The 17880-nt window shown below is 39.3% G+C and overlaps 1 protein-coding gene across 2 annotated transcripts in view; it reads left to right on the forward strand.

Annotated features, from left to right (window-relative positions):
• Window positions 1-17636, forward strand: part of RELN (reelin) — a 277039-nt gene extending 259403 nt beyond the window's left edge. The window contains exons 55-65 of one of the 2 annotated variants that reach the window (XM_053942869.1): window positions 18-124; window positions 895-1137; window positions 1657-1832; window positions 3409-3482; window positions 4316-4477; window positions 4808-4965; window positions 5820-6039; window positions 7038-7235; window positions 7629-7727; window positions 12634-12639; window positions 16485-17636. In XM_053942869.1, the coding sequence (XP_053798844.1) occupies window positions 18-124; window positions 895-1137; window positions 1657-1832; window positions 3409-3482; window positions 4316-4477; window positions 4808-4965; window positions 5820-6039; window positions 7038-7235; window positions 7629-7727; window positions 12634-12639; window positions 16485-16581 (1540 nt within the window). In that variant the 3' untranslated portion in view covers window positions 16582-17636. The remainder of the gene's footprint in view (window positions 1-17; window positions 125-894; window positions 1138-1656; window positions 1833-3408; window positions 3483-4315; window positions 4478-4807; window positions 4966-5819; window positions 6040-7037; window positions 7236-7628; window positions 7728-12633; window positions 12640-16484) is intronic. The other variant, XM_053942868.1, reaches the window with a different exon arrangement.
• The last annotated feature ends 244 nt before the right edge of the window (window positions 17637-17880 follow it).

Below are 17880 nucleotides of genomic sequence, written 5' to 3' on the forward strand. Positions count from 1 at the left end.
TATACATTTACTCTTAGGTTTCTACAGTACTGGGGGAGAATTGGGAGTGAAAATAACATGACAACGTGCCACAGACCAACTTGCAGAAAGGAAGGAGTGCTGCTAGACTATTCCATTGATGGAGGCAAGTACATACTGTATTTACAGCTGAGCTACAGTCTAGTTCTGTATCCATGCACCATGAATACCTGACAAGTTGTCAGAGATCCAAAATAAAAGGGTAATTCTTAATTGTAAAGCGTTTATTTATGTCTGTGTAAAGATTTTTCCCCATCTAAAAGTTCCATCTATTGCTCAGAAATTTTCCATAATCTTCCTGCCTTATTTCAGTAATCAGTGGCTTCCACCCAAGTTGATTATTCCTTTTTACAATTACAAGATTTCTCTTGCAGTGAATAACAGTAGCCAACTATCCTAAGTTAAGCTCTATCAGAAGACCATATTATTACTATTACTTTTTATTTCCTGTTATCTTACTTTCATCCTTTGTTAATACTTTCCCCCGCAGCCCTCTGGAGTTACAAGGTTAGCCCAGATCTGAGAGAGCTTTGGGGGAAAATATTACAGGGTTAAGGCAAAAAATTCCAAAAGAGGCTCTCACCCTGATGTGGTCCAAGACGTTTATTCCATAGGAGGAAGAGAGAAAGAGGGAAAGAGAGCAGGCAAAAGAGCGAACAATGGAGGAGCAGGGCATTATCTAGACTCCTGTCCAGGAAGGGATAATTGGCTCCCAGCCAACTGGGTCCAGAAAGGAAGGAAGGGTTAAACTAACATGGTTACAGCTACAGGAGTCTCTGGGGGGGAAAAACCATTCCCCAGAGTGATGCAACAATCCTTCAGCAGATTCTACCATATGCTTGGTTTTATCACTAAACCTGCATCTTTTCATTCTAGGGATATCCTGGACTTTGCTCCACGAGATGGATTACCAAAAGTACATCTCAGTGAGGCACGACTACATCCTCCTCCCCGAGCACGCCCTGACCAACACCACGCGCCTGCGCTGGTGGCAGCCTTTCACTCTCAGCAGCGGCATCGTGGTGCCCGGCCCCGAGCGGGCGCAGTGGGCTCTGGATAACATCCTGATCGGGGGAGCAGAGATCAACCCCAGCCAGCTGGTGGATACCTTTGATGATGGTAAAACAGGCTGCCACAGCTCATCTGTTGTCTGGCGTTATCTGTTCTTATCTTACCTGAGCCCTGTGAGCTTGCAAGCAGATTTTCTTTTATTTTAACTCTGCAAATTTTTCATTTTGTAGAGTAATGCTGTTTATATGCTATTCATAGAAATGTGTAAATATATATATAGTGTATATATATATATATATATATATATATACATGTATCTTCAGATGTATATGTGTGCACATGTATGTACACATAAAAATGTTTATTTCAGTCTAACTAATTTCATTTAAATTTCTGGTATTATGCTCTTATCTCATCATATTTTTAAAAACTACTGTTATTTAAACATTTTAATTACCTCTCTGGCAATGAATATCTTCATTATGTCTCTCGCTTTGTAGCTTTCTGTGTGTCATTACAGATAGCATAAATGTAGTGTCCATATCACTAAAGTATTCTGTGGATTAATTTCTAAGCCTTGATGTTTACCAAGACAATGCAGTAATTTTATTTAACTCATCTTAATAGAAGGCACCTCTCATGAAGAAAATTGGAGCTTTTACCCTAATGCAGTCAGAACTGCAGGGTTCTGTGGAAATCCATCATTCCATCTCTACTGGCCAAATAAGAAAAAGGATAAAACACACAACATCCTGTCCTCCAGGGAGCTCATTATACAGCCAGGATACATGATGCAGTTTAAAGTAAGAAATGTTCTCTCTCTCCAAAGTAAAGAACACAATGAAAACTCATCTAATGTGTCTCCAGAAATTATTGTTCTTCCAACTAGGATGCTCAATTGGATGAATAATTAATAGTGTCTTTTTACTAGAAATTAAAGGAAAATATGAGGTGTAGGTAATGAGAACCAGAAAGGCTGCATGAATGTAAAATGTCAAAATATTCTGACTCTCTGTATGCTATTGGGGTTAGTCAGAGGAATTGGAAGTCTAATACCTTTTTCCTGAAATGACTGGATCATCGGATACAGTACGAATTATTTTCTAAGGTGAGAATAGATGCCATGCCGAATAAATTATTTCCCCCTAATTTGTGAAGGAACAGAAAAAGTAAGGGAGAAGGCTGGAGAAGAGCATCATATGGAAAATGCAATTGTGTTCAAATAGAAGTGCCCCTTCTACTTCTTTGTGTCATGGCAAACGACCTAAACCATCAGAGAAACATTTCTGAGTATTTAAATTTGATTTAAGGTAGAATTCTACACAGGGCCAAAGGCAACAAGTAGTTGTTTTCCAGAAATGTTCTTGGCCATTCCCCAAGTACCCTGTCTTAAACTAGGAACTAACATGAAAGTAGGGTTATCAAAATACTAATCCATTTTCTTTTTATGGTTTTTTTCTTGCTCTTCTGTTTAACGAGACAGTTCCAGAATTTACCATCTTCCACTGATCAATATTTTCACCTTTTCTCAACGTCACTGCCTATTTTATATTGACTGTCTAATATAATCCCTAAAGCACTGCTTCCCCACTCAGCATGCCAAAAAAATTATATACAAGACGAGTATCTGAAGTTTTTTACTACTGAATGTCAAGACTGCCTCCAAGATGCTTATTTTACCCAGCCTATCATCTTTTTCCTCTATTTTAAGACCAAAATTAGGATAACCCATGAGCATTTAATAGTTCATATTACTAAGTTCTTACTGCAGAGTTTTTCTTTCCTGATCTTCTCCCCATTTTTCTTCACCTCTCACAGTAAAGATTTTATTTCTAAACTAAGAAGTCAGCTCTAGCATGGTTTCTGTTTGGTTTTGAAATTTAGCATTGTATTATCTAATCAGTAATGTACACTGAGTACTGTAATCTTTCTACTGTAATATGGAACAAACATGTCTACTTTTTTAAATATTCAGAATAATTCTGTTCCTAAATTGGACTGATTTAAAGTTTATGTCCATATGCTTATCATGATGAATTTCAAATTTCATAGGTGCTTCACTTTTGGAAATGCCAAGGAACTACCATACATTTTGTTTCAGAAAAAATGTTTGTTTAGATATTTAATTTGGACTTTAGAAATTAAGTGTTAGGATTCTGTTAGAAAATAACAGAAGTAAAATTCTTTAAGTAAAAACAGTATCTGAGTACTGTGTCTTTTGTTTTCCATCCACTTTTGATGGATTTTGCTCAAGTTCCAAGTTGACAATCCCTCATGCACCTAATAAAGAAACAAAAAAAAAAGAAGAACATAACTTGATTATATTACTTTAAATGTCTACCTGACTTGTTGTAGCAGTTTATTTTATTTGTGCTATAGATCGTGATTGGCTGTGAGGCAAATTCTTGTGGGGACCTCCATTCAGTGATGCTGGAGTATACAAAGGATGCCAGGTAAATGACAGCAGAATACACAGACCTGAAAAAAATAGTATGACATTAAAAATGTAGAGAGATTCTATTTATTACAGCTTTGCTTTGCTATTCATGTTGTAACATGAATTACTGTAATATGCTTTGCTATTCATGTTGTAACAGAATCTGAACAAAGCCTGTGTGCAAGCACTGGGATTTGTCTACATAACTCCCATAAATTCTCTTTATCATTTATCCCAGATGTTGACAGATTCATGGGATTGATCTTGTAGTTACAGTCATGAGCATGTTCCTGTTAAAAATGTGCTCACAGGAAAACACATTTGCAAGAAACTATTTAGTAGGGTACAAACCAAGCTGTCATCAAGTGGGAGTTACTTAACTCCGAATTGGTCTTTAACTAGCTAACAATTACACTGCCTCATGTGCTGTAGAACAGCAGCATGGTATAATTTGTAAAAATTAAGGTATATTCTGTGCTCAAATAACTGTGGGTGAAAAGGTAGCAAATTCTACTGGGACTCTTATGAACACTGTAAGAAAGAGGCTAAGGAGCTGCCTCCTAAAAAATCCTTCTGTCGTGTAGCCCAGAGCAGCTGTATGTACCACACTCCTGGGAGTGCCACCACCAAGCTCCACAACACTCAAACATCCCCCTGGCTGCACCTGTGCTTTGACCCCTCACCTCTTGTTTCTCTGTGGCTCCAGAGCATGGAAACTATTGCTGAAAATCTCTTGTGTTTGTTTAGTAGGACAGGCAATGTTATGACCCTTGGAAATAATCAGTTTTCCTTTCATTATTTTTTCAGTTGTTCTAAAACTCTTTTTTTTTTTTTTTTGGTTCCCTACAGGACAGACTCATGGCAACTTGTCCAGACACACTGCCTTCCTTCCTCATCTAATAGCATTGGCTGCTCCCCATTTCAATTCCATGAAGCAACCATCTATAACTCTGTCAACAGCTCCATGTGGAGAAGAATAACTATCCAGCTGCCTGACCATGTCTCATCCAGGTAGGTTAATGAAAGGTCAGCTCACTGTGGACCTATAAAACGACAGCTGTCTTGCTGGCACAGTTTACTAGGAACAATTGGTGATTTAAAAATTATTCCTATTGCAGATTTAGATTTGATACACTACTAATGTTCTTCAGGAAGCTTTTTGTTAATAGAAGTCACTACTGCCAATGATGTAGCAGGGTGGGTCTTTCCAGTTATTGAAGTCACAGCCTCCTCACATGACATTTTTGGTTACATTTGCTGCTGGTGTATTAGAACATCACTGTACAGATGTGTTTAATTGCTATATATCCTAATACAGTGTTTGGATGTTGATATTTGCAGTGCTACCCAGTTCAGGTGGATTCAGAAGGGAGAAGAACTAGAGAAACAGAGCTGGGCAATCGATCACGTGTACATTGGGGAAGCGTGCCCAAAGCTCTGCAGTGGCCACGGGTATTGCACAACTGGAGCCATTTGCATCTGTGATGAAGGATTCCAAGGTTCCATTTCTGCATTTCTCTCCTGTATATCTACTAAAGTCTAGTCTAGCTCAAAATTAAACAAAAAGACAAAGTGATGTATCATGTCCAAATTCATCACTGGAATGTCTGAGTAACAAATCCAAAATTAATAATTTGTCAGGGCTCCAAATAACAGCTTCCCCTCCTCCTTACTCTTTCCATATTGAGTCAGCAGTCTCTCTCATCTGGCACTGTATGTAAAGTCCACCCAGCCTTCACTGAAGGCAGAACATGGCTACTCGATAACCCAGAGTTGGCTTCCACCCCATGCTCCTTCCAAGGGTGCATCCTAGAGGATGTGCAGATGGGATCCAGATGTTGGTGACTGGCATCTGAAAGGGACTCTGTGCCCCATCAGGACAGAGTGTTCTGCTCTAAACCCTCAGTGTAGCTAAGCACATGCCTAATGGTACCTGAGTGCCCTTGGTAAGCTCTAAGTGCTTTGTAGGAGTGGAGCCAGTGTTTAATGTCTTCCAGGAGAGCCTCATAATTTTATAAGATCAGATCCCTTCTGAGTTTTTAGACATATTTGCCCTCAACCCACACACAATTTGAGGTTTCTCCTATTGGCATCAGTATAAAACAGGAGAAACTGTAGTGCAGTTCTTGAAGTTATACTGCTGTAAAAATTAGACTCACAGCCTCAATTTTATAGAAATGACTGCTGTATATCAATGTGCACCTTTTTAATGGATCTGCTGAAATATATTCAGGCTGTCCTCACACTGTATATTGAGCCACAACCTTGAAAGGAATTACAATGACCTGTAACTCAATTTTCTCCATTCTTTCTACTTTTGCATGTTTTACAACTTCATTGTGTCATTTTTTAGGTGATGACTGCTCTGTTTTTAGCCATGATCTGCCAAGTTATATTAAAGACAATTTTGAATCTGAAAGAGTCACAGAAATAAACTGGGAAACCATTCAGGGGGGAGTGATAGGGAATGGATGTGGACAGCTGGCACCCTACGCCCATGGAGATTCGCTCTATTTTAATGGATGTCAAATAAGACAAGCTGTGACCAAGCCACTGGATCTCACCCGAGCAAGGTAATTGTTTGAGCCTAAACAGCTCCTTTAACAATTCATGAGAAAGGAAACTCTTCACATGTATGTGAAACCGTGTTGGCCAGTACAGATGAGGATGGACTGACCTGGCTGTGCCATGCAGTTGGATGCGGCTGGCAGAAAACATTAGGGTTGGCAGAACGCTTTGTGACTTTGATTTGGGAGATGGAGAGTGAGGATGTCAGATGAAAAGGTCAGATGTTTTCATCATGCCCAACAGAGCACTGTCTATGTAAGCCAGCACTGACAATGAAGCTGTTGGCAAAGGCTGGACACCAGACTGCCTGGACTAGTGCCTGATCTGATAAGACAAATCCCATGTTTGTATGTGCCTCCACAATGGTTACGACTAAAGATGTTATTTAGTAATTACAGTGCAATTTTCTCATTTCAGTTGTCAAATAGAATTATATTCACCTGGCAATGAACAGGAGTATCTTTTTCATCTATTGAGCCTCTTTAGCCATGGAAAAACAAATATAAACAGCCTGTGCTGGCTCTTAGCAGAGTGACAGCTTTCAGGACTGGTTTATATTGAGTTGTCCAAAGCAAGATTAGAAACAGGATTAATTGGCCAATGGGTCAGATATAAATCAGGCTCTTCTCTTCTTACTTGAACACCTGGGTAGAATATGATATATATATTTTTAGGCACTTACTTATATTCAACCTTTATTTGTCCTTTTTAAACTTTTCATACACTCATTTACACGTTTGCATTTTTATCCATGTCAGTTTTGTGCAAATATATGCAAAATTGGATCTTGCCTGCAACAATATATTATACATAGTAAACTAGTATTTTGAAAGGGGAGCTGTGTTTTAAAGATGTGAGAACAGTTTATTTTGCATGTTAAAGTAATGATTTTTGAAAATGCTACAAGTTTTGATAAGGTAACTGCAATAAACTTAGAAACACTATTGTTCCTATTTGAATAATTTTGCATATTGAAAATACTTTTTCTCTCTGTGTTTTACAGCAAAATCATGTTTGTTTTGCAAATTGGAAGTATTTCACAAACAGACAGTTGCAATACCAATCTGAGTGATCCTAACACTGTAGATAAGGCAGTGCTCCTCCAATACAGTGTAAATAATGGAATTACATGGCAAGTAATTGCACAGCATCAGCCAAAGGACTTTATACAAGCCCAAAGAGTGTCTTATAACGTTCCCTTGTGAGTACCCAGTCACATTTCATTACCTCTAAGTGCACAAGTTGCATTTCTGCTAAAAAATAACCTATCTTTGCATCACTGTTGAAGAAAAAAGGTTGATGAGGGGGTAAACAAAGAAGAAGACTTAAGAGGAAGGCTGATTAAGAAATTCCAGGCTAGTGTTTATCAACGCACTTAAAAGAAAAACAGAAAGAATACTTGCTTTGAAGATAAGGGGGAAAAAATCATCCCTACCTGTGTGCATTTTTAACTATTAAGTTTGCTACACATACAGTGTGTTGATGTTCATAGAAACAATTTGACTTTGCTCTCAGTTCCTGTTGGGGGATAGATAGGGATATGCAAAAGACCAATAGTCTGGAGCTCTCACAGGCTCTCATATTTGTGTGACAGGGAGGCACGAATGAAAGGAGTCTTACTGCGCTGGTGGCAGCCCCGTCACAACGGAACAGGTCATGATCAGTGGGCTTTGGATCACGTAGAAGTCGTCCTGTGAGTATCAGCTTCACCTCATCCCACTCCACCCCACCCCACCTCAGAAAGCACTGAACTTTCTCCAGCATGACATGACTATTAAGCTCATTAAGAACCATTGTGGCCCAGGCAATCCTTTCTCAAAGGAAACCTTTAAAATCCTATCTTTCCTGATGCTCTGCCCTGACTGCAACAGTCTGTAGTTAAGATGGACACATAGTAAGTGTCACAGCAGGGGGGTTTGTGGAAAAATATCGTGGAAAAATGCAGGAGGGAAGGTGGGGTTTTATCACCTCCAAGTATGGCTGTGGTCCTGTAATGCATCAATGACTATTAAAAAATGATTGTGCTGGGACATAAGAAAGGATATCCTGTTCAACATTGTGCTGCCTTTTAAGGCTGATCTATATCCTTTCAAATATAAAAAAGATTCTTCTATAATGTTCATTGCACAAAGTAATGTTGTTGTGCCTCTTAAAAATTTGTGTTAGCAACTAATGCCTTATTCATTTCCTTTTTTTAGTAAGAAGGATACTGTTCAGAAACAGGGTTCACTATATCAGGTTCCTATGGTCCGAGCTCTATATTCATCCCCTTGTCAAGATTTTACCAAGTCTGCACCCTCCTGATTCTCCCATTCTTGAGATGGGTTTCGCTGGCAGCTAACCCGTTTTTCCTGTGTTGCATCATGAAGAGATGACCTGCTTTTTCTCTAACAATTTAGTTCCAGTAGAAGTGAAGTGCTAGTGGCTTCCCGGGCAGGAACTCATCGCTGGCAGTGGTTGGCAAAGAGAGGCGAGCCTGCTCCATAGATAGGTTCAAACATTCTTTTTTTTTGAACAATTTAAAAACAAGCAATGAAGAAAATAGGCTTAGATAATCTTCAGACTGTGTAATTATAGCTATGAGGTTTCTGAATTAGCAGAGGCACTGCAAGTAATGTTTTTTAACAGTAGAAAAGTGAATTGTCTGATTGCTAGTTAGTTAGTCCTGTTCTCCTTTCCACCAAGAAGCACCAGCTTGCATGGCACTCATATCAACCCCAAACCAAACTGGTCCCAACACTGAGTAACTGTACACCCTCTGCTGCTTTTACACACCTTGCTGGGCTCTGCTTCCATAACATTAAGCTTAAAACTGGAAGGAACAGAGGAGAGAGATGGATATGATTCAATGGCTGTATGATGATGCATCAGGAAAGATATGGAAGAGTATGAGCCTGCAGGAAGTTCACCATGTTTAGGAAACCATGGAAAAGGGAACTGGTCATTCTGAAATATTCACAAGTCTTTCTACCTTGCAATTAAAAATAAAATGAACAGAACAAACCATGTAAGAGAAAAAAAGAAAGTATAATGTTACTCATCAATCCAAGCATTGAATTAGGGGCCATAAGTAGGAATAAATCAGATCTTTAAAAAGTTACTCTGAGGCTGAAATGTGGAGAACTTTTCTGACAATGAGATCTGCCAGGCTGTAGACAAACACACAAGTTGAGTGAGATATACAAGTCATGTGAAATATGTTATCCTAGAATGGACATAGCAAGTAATCACACCTTACCAAGAGAAGGAACCAGGTGGGCAGAGAGTGCCCTCCCTTTTATTATTTTAGTTCTGTTAAAGAGCTTTAAGGCTCTTCTGAAAATTGCCCTAAATATCAGGCTAGAGACAGAGGATTTACACCCTGTTCAAGTGGCATCTGGTACAATTCACAGAGAAAGACAGACCAAACTGGACTGATTTCTCCTTTACCAAGTCCTGTGAAACATAGTGCCATGACATCTTATTTCCCAAAGGCCAGATGTAGAGATCCAGTTCCTGCTAACTACAACACATGAGACATGTTGCCCTCAGGAAGGGCAGAATTACATGCCATGGTGCATCTGGTTCCTATGCTGGCATGTGCTCAGACCTGACAGGTGCCTTTAACTCCTCTGTTTTGCTTAAGTTCTATCTGCATATTGTAATTCATCAAAATATTCTTTAGGCTTCCTCAAATTTATTTGCAAGTAACCTGCAACTTCCTTATCAATAAATACTCTCACTTGGGTTTTTCTGTAGCTCTGCTATTTCACTTGATCACCTCACACTGATCACTTTACCCCCAGCACTTCAGTTTCTTCACCTGTTAAATGATGAAGACACTCAGTCACCTCCATGGTGCTTCAGGGTATCAGAAGGGAGCCTGGATCAGTATCTGTTAGTACTTACCCTAGATGATCCTGCATACACCAGGGCTACCAGGCATCACACTGTGAGTACTAGGGATAGGATTTGGCTTTCATTCTTAATATTCCTTCACTTTCCAGTGAAGGGTACAGAAGCACTGCCTGCTCCTGGGAAGCAGGAGCAGCTCTCCTTTCCCAGGAGCTCTCCCAGGCAGCTCTCCAGCAAGAGGGGAGGAGGCAGAGTCCTCTGCGTGCTCTCCCTTCCCACCAAGATTGCCAGGGGAGAGCTCTGTGGGCAATAACCATCCCAGGGCTGCAGACAGGCACAGCCTGAGCTTGAACCATTCACCAGGGTTTACCTCTTCCCATTAATTCCATAGGGCGTCATTGGAGAGTTGGTAGGCTTCTGTTTGGCTTATTCATCACAAAGCTGGGATACTTTAGGAAATACCTGTGCCTCCTAAATTGGAAATAATTTCTGTTGGAACTCTGGCCTGGACTCAGAAGGCCACGAACATCTCTAGATAAGAACCCACAACCCTGCATTCCACCACCCACCTGAATGAGACCCCATTCACCCCTCCAGAAGCATCACAATTATCCTCACAGGCTCTGGTTTCAGTCCTAGATTTTCATGTTTGTGACCCGTGTAACCACGCTGGTGCAGCAGGCAAGCCTCAGCCTGTGAGGTGCAAGAGCAAGGAGCCAACCTACACTTGGAGGTGTGGTTTGGGACATAGATAAATTCCTGGCTTTCCACACATCTCTACTTGTGTTTTCTTCACTACCCTGTGGGGTGATAGAGGTCTGATTTTCCCAGCCTATGTGTTGGCCTGGCTGCCTGCACCCCCAGGTGCACACCTAGGTGCTGTGCCAGCTTTTCCTCAGCCCATGGGCAAGTGAGCCATGCTCTTCTTGAGCAGGCTAAGGGCTGCAGTAAGAGGACAAGCAGGGAAAGCACCTCCAGCAGGGAGAGCTGATCTGTAGGAAGGTAAAGAAAATAAGGATTTTCTTGATTTTATTTCGCATCCAAAACAGGGGATATCCCTGCTCCTTTCTAGAGTGCTCACCCCAGGGGCATATCTGTGAATATCTGCTTTCATGGCCCAACTCTTGTCAGCAATCCAAAGACTTGAAATCAGTTCTGTCACAGGCCTAGCTGCTGAGTCGTAGTGCAGATACTGCTACAGCTGAAGCACAGCCAGGGTCATGACACTGTTCAGTTCAACCAATTTCTGAGTCAAGGGCCACCATCCTCTCACCAGCAAACATGCCTTTAGGATGCCATTTCTTTGATTCCTTTTTGCCCCCAAGAAAATTGCTGTGGGGAAAAAAATCAACCTGCAGATTATACATGAACGCAAAATACCTGGCAGCGATAAAAAAGGCTAAAGATGGATGCTTTTGTATCTTACTTAAAATCATTCCACTTTTGAATGAACTATTTGAATCACTCGATAAAAAGCAGTATTTTTTAAATTGTGGTGCAGCTGCAAATGGTGCTTAAATTGAGCACCTCTTTTAAAAGTTGAAACCAAATACCTGTGATGAAAATATTATAGATAAAATTCATCTTGCCAACTTAACAACAGTTGATGTTTGTCCTGTGGTGGGGAGAGGATGCAAGTTGTTAAGTTGTCCAATCCCTTTTATAATCCAGCGCTGATTATTCTTCATTAGTGCAGCGTTTTTTCTCTCCATTTGTAAAGAAAGCTTTGGGCCCAACTCTCATGTGTTCCATGTGGCTCTTCTTAGGATAAAAAAGTATTTTATCCCATGCTTAAGAAAGAGTGTTTTTCTGCGCCCCTGTACTGCCCTAAGAAGAGCCCATGTCCAATTCTGCATTTCATTTGCACATTGTTTTTCTCTGGAAGCACAGCTCTCAGCCTGCCCACTGCACACACACCTCACACTTCTTTGCATGTGCATTACACAACTGCCATTTCTCTGTGTATAGGGCAGGCCCTTAGAGACATCTCATTAACTTAATTAAAAGCCAAAGGTACTGAGAAATAAAGGATAGTTATAAGATGAATACTGATATTGTTTTCTTTACCCGAAAATTTGTAATGTGATCCAAAGGATTATACATTGTGCAAGGAATGCAAGAAATGTTATCCCCACCTACTATTTTATGGTTAATTGATAGATAACAGAATGAATCCCTCCATAGCCATCACTCCATGCTCTTCATTGTTGAGATATTTTCACATTTTTGGCACAAATGATTTAATGAGAAGTTATGTTGCATTTGGTGCAAAGAATGTTTATCCTTATTTTGGAATAATTAAATACAAATTGTATATTCTAGATTTAACAAGAAGTGCTCATTTGGAAAAGCATTTTCATCGGCTTCCTTTTTTTTAGTAAAAAGCAAAGATTTGAAAAATGTATTTAAATTAAATATCAACATATTTATGATAAAGAACAAAAGTAGTTCAAACATTAGGTGACTATCTAAATATTTACAACATTTATGCCAAATTTAATATTGTGCGGTTTGTGCTTCTATTACATTTCTATTATGTTTTTTAAAAGTGCATGCTGAATTTTATAGAAAATAAAAATCTAAACATTGATTTGAAAGCTGAGGAAATAATTTGTTCAATTTTTATTTTCAAAAGAGATGAAAAGTCCTATATTGCCTCTAAACCTCATCAGGGTTTTATGACTAATCACAGTGCTGCATGCATTGAAAGGCATTTTCTAACTTGTGTTGTATTTCATTGTTTGCTGTCATTGGTTTTACACTAGAATAAGGTAAGTACTTTCCCTGAATCAGTATTAAATGTATGTTTCTTTTACAGCTACAGCTCTTTCACAAAGTTTTGTCACTGATGGGTTGGTGGAAAATCATTTATACTCTGAGATGTGCCACATAGCTCTTGAGGGCCCTGATCCTGCAGCACTTCCTCAGTGAGCACTGGGGGAAGTTAAAACTCAGCAGAAATTGTTCAGTAGATTGTGCCAGTGGGAATTTCACCAAGGCTGCAATGGGACTTCTGCTTCAGATAGGGTACAGTGAGACCTGCCAATGGAGGGCCCCCAGAGCATTGTATGGGCAGCCAAGGGGCAATTCCCACTTTTTTTCTGTAATAAATGACCAGAGAGATGCAGCCGCAGTCAGGCAGTGTACGTCAGTCAATCTGCACGGTGCCGTGGCCACACCTGCCCCATGGACACAGGACCAGTGTCCCCAGGCAGTGCTTTCATTTCATGTAACGCAGCTGCTTTGTGCTGCTGCAGTTAATGGATACCACTAACCAGTATAGTGACTGAGCTTTGGCTTCAAGTGTTGACTCCACCAAAGCCAAAGAATATTTGCTATTGATATGAACCCTCAGTCAGACCACGTGACTTTTTCCATTACAGTACCCGCCTAACAAAGCATTTGTAGTTCAGCATCAAAATTTACTCCAAACCTAGTCTTGAGGGACATACCTTTGTTGTGTTCTAAGGCTTTTTTTCATGTTTAATTTTGTTATTCAAATATTTTTGTTTCTATTTTGTTCCTGTTTTGTCTCCTATCAATTAAAACCACACAAATAATTAAATACATTAGTATTTACTGGGGTTATGTACTGCATATTTTCACTCAGTTTGGCTTTGTTCCATTTTCATAAACTTTAAATTGCAGCCTTGTAGTTCAAATTGTACTCCAGGAAACATGCAATAAACATAATGCTCTACTAAACGCTAAAGAGACTTTAGTCCAGGGAGACTCCTTCTCATAAATGGCTTTGTTGTAGGTATTATTTTGAACGCTCCCTAGATAGTTTTGTCTTTGCTTTTCTGTATTGGCTGCATATTGCTTTCATCCAAGTAGCACAACTCCAGGTACTTCATTGGAACATTTTTTAGGGTTTCCTAAATAAATTAAAGCAGTATTATTTTCTGGTTAGTTTTTAGTAGTTCACTCAAAACTGTCAAACAGATTATACAGCAGTCACTCCTGTTAACTGTTTTTTTGCTTTGTGCTCCATCAGTAATACAGAGATAATTACTTTGGATCTGAGCTTCTCTGACTGACTGATGGTTCAGTGAATGCACAGAAAAGACAGAAAGCTCAGCAGGTGCTTACCAGTCCATTACACACTCACAAAGTTGTTTTCAAGTTGCCACTGATTCTGAAAACCACACCTACTCTGATTTCGTGGTGCAATATGATACAATACTATAATGCATAGGGTATACATATTTACCCATGGAAAGAGTGAAAATCATAGTATTTCTACAGCAGTGATCAAGGTTTTTCTGTGGCATCTAACCAGTAGTTGGAAAGTCTGTCTCATGTCAGTGAGGACATGTCTGAACTACATTAATGCAAGGGAAAAAAGAAGCATTTAGTTCCTGAGAATTTAGATTTCTCTTATTTTTCCACACACTTTACTGCTATGGTGTTCAGTGTAAGACATAAATATATGCTTCTTTCTAACACCTTCCAATGGAAGGTGATCATCTTCCAATGGAAGAAAATTATATACTTAAAAAATAAGTAAATCCCTTCTACATTGCTAGGTAAGCATTTCTTTGTTCCTTTTTTCAATTCTTTCTTTCCCTTTTTTTTTTTTTTTTTATTTGTTCATTGTTTTAAACATCTCCACCATCCCTTTAAGGCCAGATACAAAATGGTTGGTCATTTGAAGTGAAATAGAGGCCAGTTTCACATAGCAGTGTCCAAAACACGTCCTGAACAACTCTGCTGAGCTGTTTCTGGATATAAGCACACCAAAGACAGGATAGAAAAGGCTCCTGGGACAAGGACTGCAGCTCAGTATGTTCCCCATCTCTCCAAGTCTTGTCCAAGCTGAGGCTAGCAAAACCAAGTCCACTCCTAAATTTAACCAGGTCCAGAATGGCAATTTTTTCAGCCGAACACTTTGGCAGGCTCTGCTTGGTCCCATGTACCCAGAGCAAAGAGCAAAACTGCTCAGAGTTGGGCTGTGCTTTCTCCCAGGCCCATCTGCTGTGTTTTGGCTGCAGAGCAGCCTTCTCTCAGCAGCTAGGTGCTCTATCCTCTCCTCTTGCTTAGGATGCTCTCCTGAGAGGTGGGCTGTGGCCGTGAAGGCCCTGTTTCTGAGGAACCACCCACTTTCCAGGCAATGGGAATTAAAGGGAAGGGAAAATTAAGAACTTCTTCAAGCTTCATGACCAATGGCAGCCACTCAGGAGTGGGTTTGGGGTCATAATTTCCCTCCTGCCTTCATCAATGAGACAGCTGGCATTGGAGCCAGGGTGATCTTCCACCCTGATGACTTAAGGACCAGAATGAAGACTGATGTTCAGTGCTGCTTTGCACTTGAGCTACCAACTGGCATTAAGGTTACATAAACTCACCACTACCAATCTCTCACACAAAACTTAAAAATCAGCATAGACCTTTCCTTTTCACTTGAATAAGCCAACATTAACCCTTCTCTCAATTGCCAGATGCTCTAGAGCTCTACCTTACTGTGACAGTGCCAAAAGTTCTGCCAAGAGTACATCTGTTTTCTCTCATTGTCACCAGGAGCTAGTCTTTATTTCATTCTTGTATGTACATTCCAGTGGCAAAAAAAAAAAAAAAAAAAAAAAAAAAGCAAAGCCTTGGAAAACTAGTAAGGAAATTACTTGGATCTAGATTTTGATATGATAACTATTAATCAATTTAGTCAATTGTGTTCAAGATTAGCTCATGAAAAGGGCATAATTTTGTTAGACAGATTGTTTTAGGTTAAATTAGCATACTACAGCAAAACTTGTTTTTGCTTGTAGAGAATCAGGTACTCTGCAAAGCATACAATTACTCCTTTTTCCTAAGGGCCATATTCACTAAAAATAAGCTTATGCACTAGAGAGGAAAGTATGACTTAGTACATTATGAATATTCACTTCTTACTCACAGACAAAACTCACTAGTGAAAACATTCCTTGAATCCACAAATGGGAGATTTGTTGACTGCCTGTCTTCACTTCACAGATCTGCTCTCTCATGGTTCTTCCTTCCTTCAGTGGGAGAAGGAGAAACCTACATTAGGTGGGATGGGCCTCTAGGTAGGTCTTCCAAACAAGTGTGCCTTCTTAAATTCGGCTGCAATTGGGCTCTCTTGCTTGGTCTCCTGCCAGACATGATGATGCTTATTTCCCAGACCTTCCTTTCATTTTGGAAGAGGGTGCATAGGAGAAGGAAACATTAATCTGAATAAAAGTGTTGTACTTCACTTTCTATAAGGTAAAAGAAGATAAAGCCTTTCCTCTGTTCTCAAGATAAAGCAGTTAATGATCAAAGACAGAAGGATAACTGGACTATAAAACCCCTATAGAGAAATGCTATGAAGTTAACAGTTTTAGTGAATATGGCCCTAGGCAGCACCAGTTTTCATTATCTGAAAGCTTTTAACCTTTCCCTAAGATAACTTACTGTAAATTAAAGCCAAGTGGGACAGATTCTCAATTGCCTTGTACCTTTGCAGTTAAACAAAGAGTGTGCTTCACATCAATTTGCACAGACTTGAAAAGCCATGCAAGGACAAAGAAGAATCAGTCCCACTAGCTCACTACTACAAAAGAATTTACACTACGTATAAAAGAAACTGACACTCTTCTCTTCTTTCACCCTTTGGCAGCACTCGCAAACAAAATTACATGATGAATTTTTCACGGCAACATGGGCTCAGGCATTTCTACAACAGAAGACGAAGGTCACTTAGACGATATCCATGAAGAAATGAGAAATTTATTTTTTTTTTCCTCCCAATATGTGATGTGTTGCTTTCCATTCTTTAAATCTAGCACTGCATCTGGTATCAGGACTTTTCTGCAACTGGCTTGATGAATAACTGAAAGCCTTTTTCAAGACAGAGTATACACCACTTTTTCGCACTGTGAATTAATGAGAAGTGACTTATTTTCTCATAGGTAAATGTTTTAATGTTGATGTGTCTGTGAAAATTGTGATCTGTTGTAATATCTGTTACAGTGGCAGTATTGGAAGTAAGGAACTAATTCTGTTTAACAGGAAAAAAACGTTTAAGCACAAAGACTTTTCAGATTTTATGTTTATAAAAACCTACATACTAAGTATAGAATTTAACATTCTTTGTCACATAGTTATTTAAGTGCACTGTATTTCAGCTCTGTGTCATTTTATATGATTAAGTTATCATTGTTTGTCCTCTTTGTATTCTCTTCTACAACATGACACATTGGCACTGTATTTACATGTTTTGTTGTTGTAATATTTTTGCTGCTGATTTTTGGGCTATTTACCTTCTTACAAAATGTATTTAAAAAATCATCTAAGTACCTAATCCAGAAGATAATTGCAAAAGTAGTTGTAAAGGCGTTGATATCCTTCAGTCTTATTCTTTGATATGTCTGTTGGTTAGCATTGTTTTGTGGATAAAAAAAAAAAAAAAAGAATGCTTGACATTAAACTTTTTTCTACTAAGGATTTGTGGATTAAGCCCCAAACAGAAATTCCCAATTCCCTGTCTAAATGTAGTCAGTTCTCTGAAACTGATTTACTTACAGTAACTGCCATTTGGTGTCTGTAGTAATGAAGTGATTTGTAAGCAGTGAATGTTTCATTGTGTTCTCTTTGGTGTTTGTTTCTATTGCGGGTCATGTTTGTATCTTCTGATAAAGTTGTATCTACACCAGCAACGTTATAATGCCCCTATAGCCCTGAACTGTCTATTATCATAAATCAAATGCTTCACTTTATGGTGAACCAAGCTAAAGATCCATGCTTGAATAAAGATAATGTCAACAAAGAATTCTGATGTTAGACTTTTCAAGCCATGTGGGCTTTACATGAAATCATAAACCAAATTCTTCCACTAAATAACTAGATTCTAAAGCAAACGTTAATGTTATTTTTAATATTTAGCACATCACACTTAACAGCACTTTGCAAGTAACACAAATGAAGAGATCTCCCTGTCCTACCTATGGACATAACACAGTCCTTGGAGTAGGTCCTGGTGCAATGAATGAAAGAGGACCACAGAGCAATACGCA

This window comes from Vidua chalybeata, chromosome 5, assembly GCF_026979565.1.
Source record: "Vidua chalybeata isolate OUT-0048 chromosome 5, bVidCha1 merged haplotype, whole genome shotgun sequence".
Lineage (NCBI taxonomy): Eukaryota > Metazoa > Chordata > Aves > Passeriformes > Viduidae > Vidua > Vidua chalybeata.